This window comes from Oncorhynchus gorbuscha, linkage group LG06, assembly GCF_021184085.1.
Source record: "Oncorhynchus gorbuscha isolate QuinsamMale2020 ecotype Even-year linkage group LG06, OgorEven_v1.0, whole genome shotgun sequence".
Classification (NCBI taxonomy): domain Eukaryota; kingdom Metazoa; phylum Chordata; class Actinopteri; order Salmoniformes; family Salmonidae; genus Oncorhynchus; species Oncorhynchus gorbuscha.
Window position 1 is genome coordinate 11,845,292 of NC_060178.1, and position 22,502 is coordinate 11,867,793.

Consider the following 22,502-nt stretch of genomic DNA (forward strand, 5'->3'; position numbering starts at 1 on the left):
TGTAAACGGTCAGTGCAGAAGCCAGCTTCAACCCAGTCTGTTTTGTTTCATGTTTGTGACCTCATGAAAGACAATACAGCCACATTACTCTAACTCTGTTTATACAGGTGCCTCAGTTATGAGGTTTGCATCTAATTCTTGTATAAAATGAATGAGTAAAGATTAAACTATTTGCAAAATTATGTAATGTGATGTGAACTTTTCAAATTAGAAAATCATCTTCCCTGTAAAGTTTAACTAAGTCAGCAGCCACTCCCAAGAGAATAGGCATTGGTTGGAAATTATAAACCAACCCCTTTCTACATTTCTATAAAAGTCCCCGTGACCCAAAGTCACCTAAGTTCCATTATAACAGGAAGACATGACCTCACGTTTAAAAAGGGCTAATTTATCATTTCAACCATACAGGCCAAGAAACGTGAGAGCTTGCGCCACACGTGAAATGGCATGAACTCTGAACTATTGATCACCTAAAGAAGAAGTGCATACTAAACTAGCATATATCAGACTGCAGCTGAACATGTGCGCAAATCTAGTACGAGAACACTGACCGATGTGGACGAATCTCTAGAGTGAGATAAACCTCTCAGACCACGTAACCACACAACGACCCGGAAGATTCCACAAAGGACAGGGCAAACCACAGCCTCACATCACCAGCTTCACGTAAATACAATGCATTGCTTTTGCGAATGAGCAATCATAAGTGGCATATGTATTTATGTGAGAATAGCTTCCCAGGTCCGATAAAGATGTTCCTTAGTCTTCCTTCCAAAATCCCCTTCTCTTCTCTCTGAATCTATCATGTTAACCAAACTGTTTTTGTTTAGTTTAATCACATAATAATAATTACAGAGAATTTATTTGATAAAATAACAGTCTTCAACTTTAATGATGCCAAAGACACGACACCACTGAGTGTTAATTTCCCTCCAACAGTGTTAATTTAACTCCTGAATCAACACTAGAAATTTAACACTGAAAAAAACAACACTAGAAAAGTTCCAATGAAAAATCAACACTGGACAATTTGCTGTGTAATAACAGTACTTATTGTACTAAGAAAAGAAGCGACACAAATGAGTCACATTTCCAAGATATTTCCGTCTTGACTCCGTGTTCTTGTCTCCAATCTGCAGCTGCTGATGGATTTGTCTCCATTGGGTCATAAAATATGTACTGCAATAGCAAGTCTGCTATCAGTTTTCAACATCAGAGACTTACGGTTAACAATACGCTTAATGTCTTGCTGCATCTCACTCAATCTACAGGGGTAACTGTCATAGAGGTGTCATTGTGGAACGAGTGCCAGTGTTCGATGCTTGATTTGCCTGTGATCGTGTTGTGCTGCAAGCCTTTCCTCCATGGTGCCAACACTATCCCCGGTCTCCATGCAGGGAAAGAGGGGTGATGTAGGCCATTAGAAATGTGACCCTGGCACGCTGTACGGCTGTTGTATAACGATTCGTTACAATTGAATCATTGACCCGAGCTGTCTGAGCTAAGGGGCGACTGTCACATTGTCCTCATTATGACTTCAGAGTAGCTGCACCGAAAGAAGAAAAAAAACATGTTTTATCACTTCTTAAGAAATTAAGAGACGTGGCAGATAATACAAATAAAAATACATTTTATTGGGGCAATGTTGTTTATGCCAGTGTTGCTGTGTAAAGACAAGCAAGGCTTTACCTTTCTGCTTTTACAGGTACAAGAGGTGGCTGGAGCGTTTTCAACATGTGTGAGCTAATAACCCAAAGGCAAAACATCATAGGGCATTGTTAAGCAGTGGGCCAGTGTTCATGGATAGAAGGGGCACTGGGCCAGTGTTCATGGATAGAAGGGGGATCGGGGTACATTGTTAAGCAGTGGGCCAGTGTTCATGGATAGAAGGGGGATCGGAGGACATTGTTAAGCAGTGGGCCAGTGTTCATGGATAGAAGGGGGATCGGAGGACATTGTTAAGCAGTGGGCCAGTGTTCATGGATAGAAGGGGGATCGGGGGACATTGTTAAGCACTGGGCCAGTGTTCAAGGATAGAAGGGGGATCGGGGGACATTGTTAAGCACTGGGCCAGTGTTCAAGGATAGAAGGGGGATTGGAGGACATTGTTAAGCAGTGGGCCAGTGTTCAAGGATAGAAGGGGGATCGGGGGACATTGTTAAGCACTGGGCCAGTGTTCAAGGATAGAAGGGGGATCGGAGGACATTGTTAAGCACTGGGCCAGTATGACATACTCCTCCAAGGGGGCACAATGGGTGTGCTAGCCAGGAAACGGATGAGGATACGGTAGCGTGCAGATAATTCAACCTTTAGGCTTTGCCGCATCAAGCTCATGGCCTTTCACCTACTAAAAGAGAGCCCTCCTGAACCATTCACTTCTACCTCTTTATGTACTCTGTTTTCAGATATTGAGGTATTTTTAGACAGTCTGCTTCTATAAAGGATGCTGGTATACAATGTGTTGGTCTGAGTCCAACTCGAACCTTGGCTCATTCAGCCCCAGCCAGAAGAAATCAAGAGAGAAGCATAAATGGATGTCCTGGCTGGCTGGAGTGCAGTACAGTCCATGTGGGGTGCTGGTTAGGAACCTTTTTGCTGAGACACTTGTGTTCTATATTTACTCAATTTGAACACATTCTTCTGTGTTGGTGGGGGAGGATGAGGATTAGAGATATTCTCGCTTCCAAAGCTTTGCGTCTTTGTCACGTATACAACATTCCACACGCAGATAGCTACGCAGCAAACAGAGTACACCCCCCCCCCCCCCCCATTCCACACGCAGATGGCTACGCAGCAAACAGAGTACACCCCCCCATTCCACACGCAGATAGCTTCGCAGCAAACAGAGTACACCCCCCCATTCCACACGCAGATAGCTATGCAGCAAACAGAGTACACCCCCCCATTCCACACGCAGATAGCTACGCAGAGTACAAACAGATAGCTACAGCAAACAGAGTACCCCCCATTCCACACGCAGATAGCTACGCAGCAAACAGAGTACACCCCCCATTCCACACGCAGATAGCTACGCAGCAAACAGAGTACACCCCCCATTCCACACGCAGATAGCTACGCAGCAAACAGAGTACACCCTCCCCCCATTCCACACGCAGATAGCTACGCAGCAAACAGAGTACACCCCCCCATTCCACACGCAGATAGCTACGCAGCAAACAGAGTACACCCCCCCCCCATTCCACACGCAGATAGCTACGCAGCAAACAGAGTACACCCCCCCCCCATTCCAAGTCCACTTCATGCTACAAACAGAGTGTGTGTGTATGTGTGGGGGGGGTGCACTTACCCTATGTTTGTGTGCATGTGTAACCTCTGACCTTGTGTAAATCCTGCTGTAGAAGGCAGAATGGCAAACCACTCACCTTTAACTTGGCTATTTCTATTGTTCAGGGATATTTATAACTGGATGGGTTTGATTTCCCTGCAATGGCCTCAAGCCTGGCCTTCCTGTGAGAGAGCAGGGCAGACTGAAGTTAGAAACTCTGATTGGATCCAGATTCCTTTGTCTCAAACTCAGAATCTTTGAGCCCTCACAGAATCCAACACAATGCTATAACCTTGTTGTTGTATTACCCTTGTTACATAAAGCCAGTGATAACTGAACCCACATGTGCCATTGTGATGCAACAGGACAGGTGTCTACATCACCCCTTAATTCTGTATGTTCTTTGCCTATATTTCATGGTTTGCCACTTTATGAGAGGCCGTGTTACATGTGCTTGAAATACGCATAAATGTTTTCTATTCCAGGTTTTTATAGCTGTTTACAATCACCACACATTTGCTGCATTGGTATCAGAAGTCTGATTGCACTATGGCGTCTATTAAATTACCTTTTTCTTTCATTTTTTTAATGTGTTGACGTTAAGGGGTCTACTACCAAATATATTTATATTTAATTAAATACATAATTTTTAACCTTTATTTAACCAGGAAAAGCCCATTGTGAACCAGAGTCTATTTTTCAAGGGAGACCGGGACAAGAAGTCAATACATTACAGAATTAAAACATACAACAATGCAATACAACAACATGATCCAGAATTTTAAAAAGCATTTGCACTCCTATCAATATTTTGGCACTGACATATCTAGATGAAGCACGGATTGTAGACTAATTCCATACGTCTGGTGCACAAGAAGAGAAGGCAGTCTTGCCTAATACTGTGAATGTCCTGGGGACATTAAGTAGCAACCACCTAGCAGACCGGGTATGGTAACTGCTGGTGGTGAAGGAGACCAGACTACAGAGGTAAAAAGAGAGTTTACCCAAAAGGGCTTTGTAGATGAAAACATACATATGTATCTTTCTGCACATATAAAGTGAGGTCCAGCCTACCATTTGGTACAATGTGCAATGGTAGGTGAGTGACTTGGCATTTGTAAAAAAGTGCAAGGATGCATGATAAACAGAGGAGGCTGCATGATAAACAGAGCCCAGTCTCTGTAAGACGGAGGAGGTTGCATGCATATACAACAAGTCACCATAATCATGAATTTAGTTTTTTGTACATTCAAGACCAGTTTGAGACCATAAAGGGAGGCCTCCAGTGACTGAAAATCAGTCTGGAGCTCTTCAACAGCCTGAACCAGAGAAGGAGCACATGAATAGTTGACTGTATCATCTGAATATAGATGTAACCTTGCTGGTTGTATCCCATTTCCCAAAACATGAATAAAAATTGAGAACAACACAGGAGCTAAAATGGAACCCTGGGGCACACCTCTATTTATCACAAGAAAGCTAGACTTGTGATTGTCAGTATATACACGTTGTGTTCTGTCAGAAAGATAGTTAGTAGTACTCGGAGCATGCGCGGACCAACTGTCAAGTGTCTTCACTGACATTTTCAACCTCTCCCTGACCGACTCTGTAATACCAACATGTTTCAAGCAGACCACCAAAGTTCCTGTGCCCAAGAAAGCGAGGGTAACTTGTCTAAATGACTACCGCCGAGTAGCACTCATGTTGTTAGTCATGAAGTGCTTTGAAAGGCTGGTCATGTCTCACATCAACACCATCATCCCTGAAACCTTAGACCCACTCCAATTCGCATACCACCTCAACAGATCCACATTTGACGCAATCTCAATCACACTCCACACTGCCCTTTCCCACCTGGACAAAAGGAACATCTATGTGAGAATGCAGTTCATTGACTACAGCTCAGCGTTCAACACCATAGTGCCCTCAAAGCTTATCAATAAGCTAAGGACCCTGGGACTAAACACCTCCCTCTGCAACTGGATCCTGGACTTCCTGACGGGCACCCCCAGGTGGTAAGGGTAGGCAACAACACATTTGCTACAACACGGAGCACCTCAGAGTTTTGTGCTTTGTTCCTTCCTGTTCACCTGTGACTGAGTGGCCAAGCATGACTCCAACACCATCATTAAGTTTGCTGACGACACAACAGTGATACGTCTGATCAACGACAACAACGAGCCTATAGGGAGGAGGTCAACACTGCCAGGACAACAACCTCTCCCTTAATGTGAGCAAGACAAAGGAGCTGATCGTGGGCTACAGGAAAAGGAGGGCCGAACAGGCCCCCATTCACATTGACAGGCTGTAGTGGAGCGGGTCGAGAGTTTCAAGTTCCTTGGTATCCACATCTCCAACAAACTATTATGGTCCAAACACACCAAGACAGTCGTGAAGAGGGCACAACAACACCTTTTCCCCCTCAGGAGACTGAAAAGATTTGGCATGGGTCCCCAGATCCTCAACAAGTTCTATAGCTGTACCATCAAGATAATCCTGATCGGTTGCATCACCGCCTGGTATGGTAATTGCTCGGCATCTGACCGTAAGGCGCTACAGAGGATAGTGCGTATGGCCCAGTACATCACTGGGGACAAGCTTCCTGCCATCCAGAGCCTATATACTAGGCAGTGTCAGAGGAACGCCCCAACAAATTGTCAAAAATTCCAGTCACCCAAGTCATAGACTGTTCTCTCTGCTATCGCACGGCAAGTGGCACCGGAGCACCAAGTCTAGGTCCAAAAGGCTTCTTAACAGCTTCTAACCCCAAGCCATAAGAATGCTGAACAATTAATGAAATGGTCACCCAGATTATTTACACTGACCCCCCCCCCCCCCCCCCCCCTTTGCTTTTCCACTGCTGCTACTCACTGTTGGTTATCTATGCATAGTCAGTTTGCCCCACTTATATGTACAAATGACCTCAACTGACCTGTACCCCCCTCACATTGACTCAGTACCGGTATCCCCTGTATATAGCCTCCGTATTGTTATTTTACTGTGTTACTTTTTATTTTAAAAATTACTTTAGTTTATTTAGTCAATATTTTCATAACTCTATTTCTTGAACTGCATTGTTTTAAGGGCTTGTAAGTAAGCATTACACTTGTTGTACTCGGCCTATGTGACAAATAACATTTGATTTGATTTGATGGAGTAAGACAGTGTATAACCATCTATTTGCATATCCTACGCTCCAAACAGCCAGAGCAGGTCCAGAGAGACTCGAGGCTCCTTAACTTGGAGTACCCCTTCAAAGCAAATATCTGAAATTCCTTGGTCTTTCCAAATTGTCTGTATTTGCAGGCTTTTTCCACCCCTGCATATCTTGCTCTGCGGATACACTGAGACACGAGTTCACACACAGACCCCCAATGGATTCCATCTTTGTGGATACACGGAGACACTCTCTCTCTCTCTCTCACACACACACACACACACGATAGATTCCAGATCAGAGGGGGAATTTATTGCATTCTCTGTTTCGCATCACGTCCCTGGAATGTGGTACTCAGGCTACAGGCCTCATAACCCCGAGCTGATGAATTTGAGGAAGTTTAAGGAGGCATGATGGGATGCAGACTCCGCTGGGGGTGGAGGGGGTTTGACAGAGCGCTTCCGGAGTGGTGCTTGGCGTTAATGACAAGCTGCCCTGTTGCTTAAAGCAGTGTTAGTACAGCTGTGGTGTGTGTGTATGTTAAGCGCATCTGGAGCACATCTTTAGGTTTTTTCCCTGACTGCCCTCTCGCTCTTTTCACTCAAGCAAATGAACAACGATTGCACGATATGCAAGGAAGACAGGGTGAATTAAATAGTTCATTATTGTGGAGAACAGATTAGCTTGATTGATTGGCTTTTGAGAGTTTGGGATGTTTAGAGTTTACACCTGTTTAGAGTTTATTCTTCCCTCCATCTCTTTGTATTTTCACTTGACCTGCTGCCTCTTTGCAGCCAAAGAATAAATTGCGTCGCCACTTACTAGAAAAAAAGAGGCCCTTCGGGATCTTCTAGTCCAGAGATTTTGGCCAGAAAAGCTATGAAAACAATATTTATTTAAAATATGAAAGAATGTTCAAGTTTTTCAGCAGATAATTACTAAACAATGCAGACAATATGGGTTTACACAGGCAGTCCAATTCTGATCTTTTGACCAATCAGTTTAGCTCTTTCTACAATAATTGGGCAAAAGATCAGAACTGGGATGCCTGTGTAAACATGGGCGTAAGGAGAAGACAAGAATCTATTTTATTTTGGAAAGTGGCGGGTTTGTGCAGTGTAGTAATGGAAATAGGGCCCCGAAACATCACTGAAGACACGCATGCACACACATACAGTTGACAGCATAACAGGTTGAATTCATGACATAGTTTACTTTAATTTGTGTTGTAGGGATCATCAACTAGATTCAGTTGCGGTTTTAAAAATTATTTAGAGGATGGTCGGAACATAATTACAGATCAATTGTAGACTGTAAATTGACCGCAAGAAGCCCAAACATATCTAATATTTGACTAAAACGTAATTTCAAAACTTGCTTACATTTGTATACTATCATGTCTCTATTATATATGGGAATACTTGGGAACAGATTTCCTTAAATTACAATCACTTGGAGCTGATTATTGTTTTTACAGTCTTTTATGTCCAACCATAAAAAAATGTATTATAATAATTTTGGGGCTCAAAACTTGGGAGGCCAAATAAAAGCCTGCGGGCCACCAGCTGGGGTACCCTTTTGTAAGAAATTACGACCAACGAAGTGTAGCCTTGCCTTTTCTGAAACTGTAGTGCCCCCTGGAGGACATCATCTCAAACGACCATACTAGTCCCGTTGTATCGCTTGCAGCGTCATATCAACTGCAGAGACTGGGTTCTTATGTCTATCAGTGGAGGCTGCTGAGGGGAGGAAGGCTCATAATAATGGCTGGAACGGAGCGAATGGAAATGGAAACCATGAGTTTGATACCATTCCACTCCAACCATTATCACGAGCCCGTCCTCCCCAATTAAGGTGCCACCAACCTCTTGTGATGTCTATTGTGTTCTGTTATGAACATTGTTAAATTATACATCAATAATCAGTTGATAGAGAACAAATGTGTAACTACTTGCAACAATTGCAGAAAACTACTGTTTAAGATTGATGTAATGTTTTATTACAGGGTTCAAAGAATAGAAAAAAAGTTCAAAAATGACATGAAATACTGGGAGCAGTACAGTATGATGGCTAGTTATTGAGATAAGCTCCGGTCATTTGATTTTCATGAATTGTCATTTCATGATGTTATCATGGAGTTTTGTTCATACTTACATGGGCTATTTAAGTGCTATACAAATTCTATCACTTTGACAATGGAACCAAAAACAGTCACTAAGCAAGCTGTAGTTTTAACATGTAAAAAAGACAAACTGTTGAAATCTTAGGAAAAATTGAAATACGCCAAAACACGCTCAAAAGCATTTTGATAAAAACGACTCCACCTTCCCCACAGACATTTAATTATTAGTGTCAAGTGTGCAGCTCCTTTATTCCTTAATATGAAAGCAATTTTAAGCATTTCCCTCTAAGGCTATCCAGGTAGTATCAAGATCTGTGCAGCACCTGCTCTGAACTAGGTTGTGTTCATTAGGGGACGCAATAGAAAACCTTTCAAAACGCTTTGCAACAGAAAACAAAAATTTGCTTTTCGTATTGGACAGGTCCAGGTAGGCCCTCGCCGTTTTATAACCCTGGTGTCTGTGTAAAAACAAAACAAGCCTGCCTTTCCTGTTTTCTTTTGAGTTGGTCAACGAATGCTGAAGACGCAACTTGGCACACTGAGGGCAACATTGCATTAATGTTCCAGCAACCATGAGTTTGTTGAATGTGGGAATGGGGGCTCTACTGGTTCTCGGCGGCTTGGTTCTTCCTCTCCTGCCAGTCTTTCTCCCGCAAGCTCAGTTCTGCCTCAGTGAAGGACGCTGGGCCCCAGTTAGTGATTTTCTGAGGCCCCTTCGAACCTGAGAAAACAAATCAGAAAGTTCACTCACATCAGTGCAAACAAAGGAAAGTAAATGAGGAAAGGAAGCCACTTTAGATTATTGAGATGCACCCAGAGAGGGTGAACAAACAAACAAACAACACAGAGGGAAGAATGAAGAGAGAGTATTGATAAAAGGAGGAAAGTGTCCAGTAATATAGTGTTGTGTTACCTGGTTGAACGAGGCGGACTAATCCCTCATGGTGGGCCACTTTATGTTTCCAGGTCCTGGTGTTATTCGCTGCATCCTCCAGTTTCTGCACTACCTCCTGTGACAAACAAAGAAAATACGATATCAGTTGTTTTTTTTGATAGTAAAACAGGACAATCCATGGCTCATCTGTAGAACTCTACTGCCACCTACAATTGACATCTGGTACTGTTTGCTTCACAAGGAACCCACCGTTCTAGCACCCCCTACATGTATAATTAGTTATTGCTCTAGCACCACCACTCAAGCATCCCTGTTCCAGCTGAACAAAATGAGTCCTACTCCTGAACTAAAAATAATTGAGAATCTTTGTTCAAAGTACATTTTAGTCCAAAAATAGGCCGTGGAATCTTTGTCCTGGAAACCGGCCCTAAAACATGCCTCACCTGGTATTGCTCCAGTGCCCCCTGCCTCTCTTTCTCTAGCTGTTCCAGCTGCAGCATGGCAGCCTGCAGGGCATTCTCCTTGGCCGTTCCCTCCTTCCGCAGCTCCTGCTTCTCCACCTCTGTCTCAGAGATGGCCCTCTGCTGGTGGAGGTGGATCTGTTCCAGCTCAGCCCGCTTGATAGCCTCCTCCTCTAGTAACCTGGAGAGAGGTACATTAAGTACAGGGAACAGCCTCCTCCTCTAGTAACCTGGAGAGAGGTACATTAAGTACAGGGAACAGCCTCCTCCTCTAGTAACCTGGAGAGAGGTACATTAAGTACAGGGAACAGCCTCCTCCTCTAGTAACCTGGAGAGAGGTACATTAAGTACAGGGAACAGCCTCCTCCTCTAGTAACCTGGAGAGAGGTACATTAAGTACAGGGAACAGCCTCCTCCTCTAGTAACATGGAGAGAGGTACATTAAGTACAGGGAACAGCCTCCTCCTCTAGTAACCTGGAGAGAGGTACATTAAGTACAGGGAACAGCCTCCTCCTCTAATAACCTGGAGAGAGGTACATTAAGTACAGGGAACAGCCTCCTCCTCTAGTAACCTGGAGAGAGGTACATTAAGTACAGGAACAGCCTCCTCCTCTAGTAACCTGGAGAGAGGTACATTAAGTACAGGGAACAGCCTCCTCCTCTAGTAACCTGGAGAGAGGTACATTAAGTACAGGGAACAGCCTCCTCCTCTAGTAACCTGGAGAGAGGTACATTAAGTACAGGGAACAGCCTCCTCCTCTAGTAACCTGGAGAGAGGTACATTAAGTACAGGGAACAGCCTCCTCCTCTAGTAACCTGGAGAGAGGTACATTAAGTACAGGGAACAGCCTCCTCCTCTAGTAACCTGGAGAGAGGTACATTAAGTACAGGGAACAGCCTCCTCCTCTAGTAACCTGGAGAGAGGTACATTAAGTACAGGGAACAGCCTCATCCTCTAGTAACCTGGAGAGAGGTACATTAAGTACAGAGAACAGCCTCCTCCTCTAGTAACCTGGAGAGAGGTACATTAAGTACAGGGAACAGCCTCCTCCTCTAGTAACCTGGAGAGAGGTACATTAAGTACAGGGAACAGCCTCCTCCTCTAGTAACCTGGAGAGAGGTACATTAAGTACAGGAACAGCCTCCTCCTCTAGTAACCTGGAGAGAGGTACATTAAGTACAGGGAACAGCCTCCTCCTCTAGTAACCTGGAGAGAGGTACATTAAGTACAGGGAACAGCCTCCTCCTCTAGTAACCTGGAGAGAGGTACATTAAGTACAGGGAACAGCCTCCTCCTCTAGTAACCTGGAGAGAGGTACATTAAGTACAGGGAACAGCCTCCTCCTCTAGTAACCTGGAGAGAGGTACATTAAGTACAGAGAACAGCCTCCTCCTATAGTAACCTGGAGAGAGGTACATTAAGTACAGGGAACAGCCTCCTCCTCTAGTAACCTGGAGTGACGTACATTAAGTACAGGGAACAGCCTCCTCCTCTAGTAACCTGGAGAGAGGTACATTAAGTACAGGGAACAGCCTCCTCCTCTAGTAACCTGGAGAGAGGTACATTAAGTACAGGGAACAGCCTCCTCCTCTAGTAACCTGGAGAGAGGTACATTAAGTACAGGGAACAGCCTCATCCTCTAGTAACCTGGAGAGAGGTACATTAAGTACAGGGAACAGCCTCCTCCTCTAGTAACCTGGAGAGAGGTACATTAAGTACAGGGAACAGCCTCCTCCTCTAGTAACCTGGAGAGAGGTACATTAAGTACAGGGAACAGCCTCATCCTCTAGTAACCTGGAGAGAGGTACATTAAGTACAGGGAACAGCCTCCTCCTCTAGTAACCTGGAGAGAGGTACATTAAGTACAGGGAACAGCCTCCTCCTCTAGTAACCTGGAGAGAGGTACATTAAGTACAGGGAACAGCCTCCTCCTCTAGTAACCTGGAGAGAGGTACATTAAGTACAGAGAACAGCCTCCTCCTCTAGTAACCTGGAGAGAGGTACATTAAGTACAGGGAACAGCCTCCTCCTCTAGTAACCTGGAGAGAGGTACATTAAGTACAGGGAACAGCCTCCTCCTCTAGTAACCTGGAGAGAGGTACATTAAGTACAGCCTCCTCCTCTAGAACAGCCTCAGCCTCCTCCTCTAGTAACCTGGAGAGAGGTACATTAAGTACAGGGAACAGCCTCCTCCTCTAGTAACCTGGAGAGAGGTACATTAAGTACAGGGAACAGCCTCCTCCTCTAGTAACCTGGAGAGAGGTACATTAAGTACAGGGAACAGCCTCCTCCTCTAGTAACCTGGAGAGAGGTACATTAAGTACAGGGAACAGCCTCCTCCTCTAGTAACCTGGAGAGAGGTACATTAAGTACAGGGAACAGCCTCCTCCTCTAGTAACCTGGAGAGAGGTACATTAAGTACAGGGAACAGCCTCCTCCTCTAGTAACCTGGAGAGAGGTACATTAAGTACAGGGAACAGCCTCCTCCTCTAGTAACCTGGAGAGAGGTACATTAAGTACAGGGAACAGCCTCCTCCTCTAGTAACCTGGAGAGAGGTACATTAAGTACAGGGAACAGCCTCCTCCTCTAGTAACCTGGAGAGATGTACATTAAGTACAGGGAACAGCCTCCTCCTCTAGTAACCTGGAGAGAGGTACATTAAGTACAGGGAACAGCCTCCTCCTCTAGTAACCTGGAGAGAGGTACATTAAGTACAGGGAACAGCCTCCTCCTCTAGTAACCTGGAGAGAGGTACATTAAGTACAGGGAACAGCCTCCTCCTCTAGTAACCTGGAGAGAGGTACATTAAGTACAGGGAACAGCCTCCTCCTCTAGTAACCTGGAGAGAGGTACATTAAGTACAGGGAACAGCCTCCTCCTCTAGTAACCTGGAGAGAGGTACATTAAGTACAGGGAACAGCCTCCTCCTCTAGTAACCTGGAGAGAGGTACATTAAGTACAGGGAACAGCCTCCTCCTCTAGTAACCTGGAGAGAGGTACATTAAGTACAGGGAACAGCCTCCTCCTCTAGTAACCTGGAGAGAGGTACATTAAGTACAGGGAACAGCCTCCTCCTCTAGTAACCTGGAGAGAGGTACATTAAGTACAGGGAACAGCCTCCTCCTCTAGTAACCTGGAGAGAGGTACATTAAGTACAGGGAACAGCCTCCTCCTCTAGTAACCTGGAGAGAGGTACATTAAGTACAGGGAACAGCCTCCTCCTCTAGTAACCTGGAGAGAGGTACATTAAGTACAGGGAACAGCCTCCTCCTCTAGTAACCTGGAGAGAGGTACATTAAGTACAGAGAACAGCCTCCTCCTCTAGTAACCTGGAGAGAGGTACATTAAGTACAGGGAACAGCCTCCTCCTCTAGTAACCTGGAGAGAGGTACATTAAGTACAGGGAACAGCCTCCTCCTCTAGTAACCTGGAGAGAGGTACATTAAGTACAGGGAACAGCCTCCTCCTCTAGTAACCTGGAGAGAGGTACATTAAGTACAGAGAACAGCCTCCTCCTATAGTAACCTGGAGAGAGGTACATTAAGTACAGGGAACAGCCTCCTCCTCTAGTAACCTGGAGAGAGGTACATTAAGTACAGGGAACAGCCTCCTCCTCTAGTAACCTGGAGAGAGGTACATTAAGTACAGGGAACAGCCTCCTCCTCTAGTAACCTGGAGAGAGGTACATTAAGTACAGGGAACAGCCTCCTCCTCTAGTAACCTGGAGAGAGGTACATTAAGTACAGGGAACAGCCTCCTCCTCTAGTAACCTGGAGAGAGGTACATTAAGTACAGGGAACAGCCTCCTCCTCTAGTAACCTGGAGAGAGGTACATTAAGTACAGGGAACAGCCTCCTCCTCTAGTAACCTGGAGAGAGGTACATTCCTCTAGTACATAAGTACAGGGAACAGCCTCCTCCTCTAGTAACCTGGAGAGAGGTACATTAAGTACAGGGAACAGCCTCCTCCTCTAGTAACCTGGAGAGAGGTACATTAAGTACAGGGAACAGCCTCCTCCTCTAGTAACCTGGAGAGAGTACATTAAGTACAGGGAACAGCCTCCTCCTCTAGTAACCTGGAGAGAGGTACATTAAGTACAGAGAACAGCCTCATCCTCTAGTAACCTGGAGAGAGGTACATTAAGTACAGGGAACAGCCTCCTCCTCTAGTAACCTGGAGAGACGTACATTAAGTACAGGGAACAGCCTCCTCCTCTAGTAACCTGGAGAGAGGTACATTAAGTACAGGGAACAGCCTCATCCTCTAGTAACCTGGAGAGAGGTACATTAAGTACAGGGAACAGCCTCCTCCTCTAGTAACCTGGAGAGAGGTACATTAAGTACAGGGAACAGCCTCATCCTCTAGTAACCTGGAGAGAGGTACATTAAGTACAGGGAACAGCCTCCTCCTCTAGTAACCTGGAGAGAGGTACATTAAGTACAGGGAACAGCCTCCTCCTCTAGTAACCTGGAGAGAGGTACATTAAGTACAGAGAACAGCCTCATCCTCTAGTAACCTGGAGAGAGGTACATTAAGTACAGGGAACAGCCTCCTCCTCTAGTAACCTGGAGAGAGGTACATTAAGTACAGGGAACAGCCTCCTCCTCTAGTAACCTGGAGAGAGGTACATTAAGTACAGAGAACAGCCTCATCCTCTAGTAACCTGGAGAGAGGTACATTAAGTACAGGGAACAGCCTCCTCCTCTAGTAACCTGGAGAGAGGTACATTAAGTACAGGGAACAGCCTCATCCTCTAGTAACCTGGAGAGAGGTACATTAAGTACAGAGAACAGCCTCCTCCTATAGTAACCTGGAGAGAGGTACATTAAGTACAGGGAACAGCCTCCTCCTCTAGTAACCTGGAGAGAGGTACATTAAGTACAGGGAACAGCCTCCTCCTCTAGTAACCTGGAGAGAGGTACATTAAGTACAGGGAACAGCCTCCTCCTCTAGTAACCTGGAGTGACGTACATTAAGTACAGGGAACAGCCTCCTCCTATAGTAACCTGGAGAGAGGTACATTAAGTACAGGGAACAGCCTCCTCCTCTAGTAACCTGGAGAGAGGTACATTAAGTACAGGGAACAGCCTCCTCCTCTAGTAACCTGGAGAGATGTACATTAAGTACAGGGAACAGCCTCCTCCTCTAGTAACCTGGAGTGACGTACATTAAGTACAGAGAACAGCCTCCTCCTATAGTAACCTGGAGTGACGTACATTAAGTACAGGGAACAGCCTCCTCCTCTAGTAACCTGGAGAGAGGTACATTAAGTACAGGGAACAGCCTCCTCCTCTAGTAACCTGGAGAGAGGTACATTAAGTACAGGGAACAGCCTCCTCCTCTAGTAACCTGGAGAGAGGTACATTAAGTACAGGGAACAGCCTCCTCCTCTAGTAACCTGGAGAGAGGTACATTAAGTACAGGGAACAGCCTCCTCCTCTAGTAACCTGGAGAGAGGTACATTAAGTACAGGGAACAGCCTCTTCCTCTAGTAACCTGGAGAGAGGTACATTAAGTACAGGGAACAGCCTCCTCCTCTAGTAACCTGGAGAGAGGTACATTAAGTACAGGGAACAGCCTCCTCCTCTAGTAACCTGGAGAGAGGTACATTAAGTACAGGGAACAGCCTCCTCCTCTAGTAACCTGGAGAGAGGTACATTAAGTACAGGGAACAGCCTCCTCCTCTAGTAACCTGGAGAGAGGTACATTAAGTACAGGGAACAGCCTCCTCCTCTAGTAACCTGGAGAGAGGTACATTAAGTACAGGGAACAGCCTCCTCCTCTAGTAACCTGGAGAGAGGTACATTAAGTACAGGGAACAGCCTCCTCCTCTAGTAACCTGGAGAGAGGTACATTAAGTACAGAGAACAGCCTCCTCCTCTAGTAACCTGGAGAGAGGTACATTAAGTACAGGGAACAGCCTCCTCCTCTAGTAACCTGGAGAGAGGTACATTAAGTACAGGGAACAGCCTCCTCCTCTAGTAACCTGGAGAGAGGTACATTAAGTACAGGGAACAGCCTCCTCCTCTAGTAACCTGGAGAGAGGTACATTAAGTACAGGGAACAGCCTCCTCCTCTAGTAACCTGGAGAGAGGTACATTAAGTACAGAGAACAGCCTCCTCCTCTAGTAACCTGGAGAGAGGTACATTAAGTACAGGGAACAGCCTCCTCCTCTAGTAACCTGGAGAGAGGTACATTAAGTACAGGGAACAGTTAGTTCAGAATGTGTAATATACAAACAAAAGGGATATGTTGATTAAATAAATTATATTGCATACATATCCATCCTGGGGGTATACACACATCGCACACCCACACACACACATATAAATTCCCATTGAGAACACAATGTGAAAAGTGCTGAGCCCAGAGAAGCACAAATGTCAGCACAGAGGAAGAAAGGGTTTCTGGACGGGAGGGACTGTTGCCTATGTCTATGTAGGAAACATGTAGATGCCTTGGTGTGTGTGTGGCCCCCTTGTGTCTCATTGTATCCACAGAAATGGAATTGTGTGTGTGCGTGTGTGTCACTCTCTTCCACATTGACTCACTCCACTTGTCAGACAATTACAGTGACTCTAGTCAGAGAGACAATCAAATCCATCAATTCATCTCAAGAGTGTGCATGTGTGCATATGTACAGTCTGTGCCTGCTGATGTGTCTGTGTGTTGAGCACCGACCGGGCCTGGAGCCTGCGGACCGTCTCCTCGTCCTGCCTGGCACGTTTCTCGTCCTCCAGGGCGTCCTCTAGGCGGTGGTACATGTCCTCCAGCTCATGGACGCGCTGCAGGTACTGCTCCAGCTCACTGGACTTCTGAGCCACCTGCTCCTCCATCTCCTGTCGCACCTGAAGACCGGCAACAAGACAATGTAGAAAGAGCGCCACAGTTCACCTGAAGACCGGCAACAAGACAATGTAGAAAGAGCACCACAGTTCACCTGAAGACCGGCAACAAGACAATGTAGAAAGAGCACCACAGTCCACCTGAAGACCGGCAACAAGACAATGTAGAAAGAGCGCCACAGTTCACCTGAAGACCGGCAACAAGACAATGTAGAAAGAGCACCACAGTCCACCTGAAGACCGGCAACAAGACAATGTAGAAAGAGCACCACAGTTCACCTGAAGACCGGCAACAAGACAATGTAGAAAGAGCACCACAGTTCACTAAAACTTAATCTATTGGTGGTCTTGGACCTGCGGAGTCAGTGCTTAGTAGGTTGTAGCACTAATAGAAGGGGTTGGTTGGTTAGCAACAAAACCAAAGCGTGCACAACTATGGAGAAAAACAGACGGAGTTGGCTTAAGACTGTTGACAACAGGAAAAGCATATTTAGTCTCCAAATGTTTCTTGAAAACATACATTTGCACAATGAGCACTTGTTGTCTCTCAAATATGTTGTTAGAGTTGGTTAGCTAGCTAGCGAATCCGTCAAAACAAGACATGGTATCAATAACGAGATACTTTTGGTCACATAATGTATGTGGACACCTGCAGGTCAAACATTTCATTTCAAAATCATTTGCTGCTATAACAGCCTCCACTCTTCTGGAAAGGCTTTCCACTAGATGTTGGGACATGGCTGTGGAGACTTGCTTCCATTCAGCCACAGGTGCATTAGTGAGGTCGGACACTGATGTTGGGCAATTAGGCTTGGCTTGCAGTCGGCTTTCCAATTCATCCCAAAGGTGTTCAATAGAGTCGAGGTCAGGGCTCTGTGCAGGCCAGTCAAGTTCTTCCACACCGTTCTCAACAAACCATTTCTGTATGGACCTCACTTTTTGCACGGGGACATTGTCATGCTGAAACAGGAAAAAACCTTTCCCCAAATTGTTGTCACAAAGTTGGAAGCAAAGAATCATCTAGAATGTCATTGTATGCTGTAGTGTTAAGATTTCCCTTCACTGGATCCAAGGAGCCTAGCCCGAACCATGAAAAACAGCCCCAGAACATTATTCCTCATCCACCAAACTTTACAGTTGGCACTATGCATTGGGGCAGGTAGCGTTCTCCTGGCATCCACCAAATCCAGATTAGTCTGTCAGACTGCCAGATGGTGAAGAGTGATTGATAAGAGAACGCGTTTCCACTGCTCCAGAGTCCAATGGCAGCGAGCTTTACACCACTCGAGCCGACGCTTGGCATTGCGAATGGTGATTTTAGGTTTGTGTGCGGCTGCTCGGCCATGGAAACCCATTTCATGAAGCTTCCGACGAACAGTTCTTGTGTTGACGTTGCTTCCAGAGGCAGTTTGGAACTCGGTAGTGAGTGCTGCAACCGAGGACAGATGATTTTTACACACTTTAACACTCAGCGGTGATGTTCTGTGAGCTAGAGTGGCCTACCACTTCGAAGCTGAGCCGTTGTCGATCCTAGACGTTTCCACTTCACAACAAGAGCACTTACAGTTGTCCGGAGCAGTTCTAGCAGGGCAGACATTTGATGAACTAAATTGTTGTAAAGGTGGCATCCTATGACGGTGCCACGTTGAAAGTCACTGAGCTCTTCAGTATGGGCCATTCTACTGCCAATGTTTGTCTATGGAGATTGTGAGGATGTGTGCTCAATTTTATACTCCTGTCAGCAACAGGTGTGGCTGAAATAGCCCGAATCCACTAATTTGAAGGGGTGTCCACATACTTGTTTATATAGTGTAAAACGGGCTAAAACGAGCCACCTACGATTCACCACATGGCAGCTTATTGTCATTGTTGCCAGCTATTTGACCTTTCGTTGATGCACGTTGTCAGCCAAGCAGCCTATTTAACTCACTTATTGAATCTAATATGGCTGAACTATCCCTTTAATATAACTAACTTAACCCATTGCGTCTTCTCTTTCACATATTTATTGGAGACCAATTGTATCTTATAACCACTCATTTGAATTTAGTATCCTATGCCCACTAACTTCCTACCATTCAGTCCTACACCCTTCAGGCTATGAAATGAATTATGTGATGATTGGAAACACTTGCCATCGCTAATGCTAATCTGTAAACGTTCCCTTCTTTTTTTTATACATATAACAAAGAAAAGAGGAAGCAACCCTTCTGGATACTTCCTGAAACAGAGCAGACATTGGCCTGAGATCATGAAATAATGTAACACCTTATTAAGGTGAGAGAAATCAAATGTGAAACCTTATTGATGGCAGTCCTATGAACGGAGGATGACATTTATAAAGTGTGTCAGTAGGAGGTGTGGAATAAATGTCAAAAGTTATGAGCTTAAGGGGTATAGATGGGAGGATGAAAGAACTAGAAAGTTGCAATCATTTTCATGGACCCAAGAATTTACTGAATAAATGAAGAAAACCTGCTGAACAAGCTGAATCAGTGGTTAGGGACAACTTCTACCTACTCAATGAAGTCTCACATGGTGCAGGACAACTTCTACCTACTCAATGAAGTCTCACAGGGTGCAGGACAACTTCTACCTACTCAATGAAGTCTCACAGGGTGCAGGACAACTTCTACCTACTCAATGAAGTCTCACAGGTGCAGGACAACTTCTACCTACTCAATGAAGTCTCACAGGGTGCAGGACAACTTCTACCTACTCAATGAAGTCTCACAGGGTGCAGGACAACTTCTACCTACTCAATGAAGTCTCACAGGGTGCAGGACAACTTCTACCTACTCAATGAAGTCTCACAGGGTGCAGGACAACTTCTACCTACTCAATGAAGTCTCACATGGTGCAGGACAACTTCTACCTACTCAATGAAGTCTCACATGGTGCAGGACAACTTCTACCTACTCAATGAAGTCTCACATGGTGCAGGACAACTTCTACCTACTCAATGAAGTCTCAACGGTGCAGGACAACTTCTACCTACCCATTGAAGTCTCACAGGGTGCAGGACAACTTCTACCTACTCAATGAAGTCTCACAGGGTGCAGGACAACTTCTACCTACTCAATGAAGTCTCACAGGGTGCAGGACAACTTCTACCTACCCATTGAAGTCTCACAGGGTGCAGGACAACTTCTACCTACTCAATGAAGTCTCACAGGGTGCAGGACAACTTCTACCTACTCAATGAAGTCTCACAGGGTGCAGGACAACTTCTACCTACCCATTGAAGTCTCACAGAGTGCAGGACAACTTCTACCTACTCAATGAAGTCTCACAGGGTGCAGGACAACTTCTACCTACTTATTGAAGTCTCACAGGGTGCAGTGTGTATCTGTAATGCTGAATTAGCCAGTGTAAGGAAACATTTGCCAACTAAAAGTGTAAGGGGGCAATTTTGTTAAAGTAAATTAAGTAGCCGGCTACATACGGGGTAGTAGTCAGCGGTGGGTGTAGTTTACAGTAGAAACATTATTCTCCTTTGACCGCTAAATTGTGAGTAGGTAGGTAGGTAGGTAGGTACCATTTTCTCCCTCTCCAGGTCCATCCTGTACCGATCCTGTTGTTCAGTCTGGGTCTGCAGGAGTCTCCTCTCCTCCTCCGCCGCATTGGCCGCTGCCTCCTCTAGTTTCTGACCAATAGCAGAGGGGACAGTCGTTACATAATTGAAGACAGATACACAATCTTCTCTCCATCAAAGTTGACTGCGTTTCTGAATTTAAAATCACTTCCTGAATTGAAAATTAAATCTACCCAGTGCAATGCATTAACTAAATTCTTAACCTAAGCTAATGGATATGCGGCTTTGTAAACAAAACTATCTGAAAAGCTCCTAAAGAGGAAGCAAGCACAGCACTGACGTCTGACTTGGCATCGTCACAGCAGAAACAAACGTATTGTAAAGATTTCCCAATGTCATCTTGTGCTGACAATGCATAGAAAGTAATATATCTTAGTGAGTTGAATCATTTTTTTCTTTCTAAATTAGCGATTTTTACTCAACTTTTGTTTAGAAGGGGCATTATTTAGTTGGTACATCCATTTTTGGACTTGTGGATTAATTATATGTACACAGTGACTATTGAAAAAACAAATACTTAGATGCGTAATGAGCTTAGTTCAACTGTAATACCCCCCCATCAGACCCCAAAATCTAAGTTTGTTTTACTCCATTGTTTGTAAACAATGTAAATGTAAATCGACATTGTGTGCAGACTCAAAACATTGTTAAAACCATCATTTTGATCTCACAGATGGTCAGTCCCTGCATCCATAGCTCTGTCTATGAATTTGAGAGTGGTTACATTTCTACAGCCCCATAGCTCAGGTGTTTGCCAACACAGTGGCAGGGTCATTTTTGTTATTGTTTGAACTGCAGATTTCCCCTTGGTTGTTAATCGGTGATTCCTCTAACATTTGACTCTTTCCATGCAGCTGTGACTTGTCATTTGACCTTTCTCATTCGTTACTCACTCACCATGGCAGGTTAGTGTGAAGTGACCAGCCAATTACAGTGGCTATTGTGTACACGTGAATCCAAGGTTAAAAGGTTTAAAGAGGGTTGACCCTCAATCTCCAGTCCTGTGTGTATCAGAGAGTACGAGAGACAGGGACTTGTTGCACCTCAATGGGAGAATGTCTAAACATTCATTGTGCCTCTACTCCTCGATGCATAATGAAAGAACAACAAAGAGAGATTGTTTCCTCAGGAAATCCAATGATTGTCCACGGCTACACTATATGTGTTACATTGGACAATAAACTTGTATTGTAAGTCTCGTGTGAGTTTGTCAAAATGAATTGTCAAAGGTCTCATCTATAAGAGCTCAGCTACAATGGGTATTGAGGACAGGCACTGGTATTGAAATGTACAGCACAATCTCTCTATTAATCTCTACAGCGTGAATAAAATAAAATAAATTGTTAGAACTATAAGAGTGAAATGCAATGACCACATAAGACAACATTTATGAATGTTATTTCACTCATAACTGGAACTGCCTTGATAGTATCAGCTCAATAGGATAATATTGTCACTATGTATTCCATGTTTGTTTGCTGATGAGTGAAATGTGGAAACATCTCATTTAAGTGACATTTCATCCATAATTAGAGACCCAACTGAGCAGCGATAATTGGATTTAAACTGTCAAACTGCATCAGAAGGCCAGACTAAAGAACTTAAATCAGGATTAAGATAGGTACTGTACAATTTAATCACGATTAAGATAGGTACTGTAGCTGCAAAAACGAGTTAAATAGAAGTGACAGTGCAAGACAGGGTAAGGTGAGCTGCGGGACAGGGTAAGGTGAGCTGCGGGACAGGATAAGGTGAGCTGCGGGACAGGATAAGGTGAGCTGCGGGACAGGGTGAGCTGCGCTGCGGGACAGGGTAAGGTGAGCTGCGGGACAGGATAAGGTGAGCTGCGGGACAGGATAAGGGTGAGCTGCGGGACAGGATAAGGTGAGCTGCGGGACAGGGTAAGGTGAGCTGCGGGACAGGATAAGGTGAGCTGCGGGACAGGGTAAGGTGAGCTGCGGGACAGGGTAAGGTGAGCTGCGGGACAGAATGTGACAGGGGTGAGCTGCTGGGACAGGGGTGATAAGGTGAGCTGAGCCGGGGACAGGGATGAACTGAGTGAGCTGGACAGGGCTGCGGGACAGGGGTAAGGTGAGCTGGGAGCTGAGGGACAGGGGTGAGCTGAGCTGAGGGACAG

The 22,502-nt window shown here is 45.1% G+C and overlaps 1 protein-coding gene across 1 annotated transcript in view; it reads right to left on the reverse strand.

The window, feature by feature from the left end:
• Positions 1-8,419: 8,419 nt before the first annotated feature.
• Positions 8,420-22,502, reverse strand: part of LOC124037541 (switch-associated protein 70-like) — a 37,974-nt gene continuing 23,891 nt past the window's right edge. The window contains exons 8-12 of the mRNA XM_046352344.1: positions 20,309-20,416; positions 16,607-16,773; positions 9,904-10,102; positions 9,479-9,575; positions 8,420-9,286 (exon numbers count right to left, since the gene is read on the reverse strand). Of these exons, the coding sequence (XP_046208300.1) occupies positions 9,168-9,286; positions 9,479-9,575; positions 9,904-10,102; positions 16,607-16,773; positions 20,309-20,416 (690 nt within the window). The 3' untranslated portion in view covers positions 8,420-9,167. The remainder of the gene's footprint in view (positions 9,287-9,478; positions 9,576-9,903; positions 10,103-16,606; positions 16,774-20,308; positions 20,417-22,502) is intronic.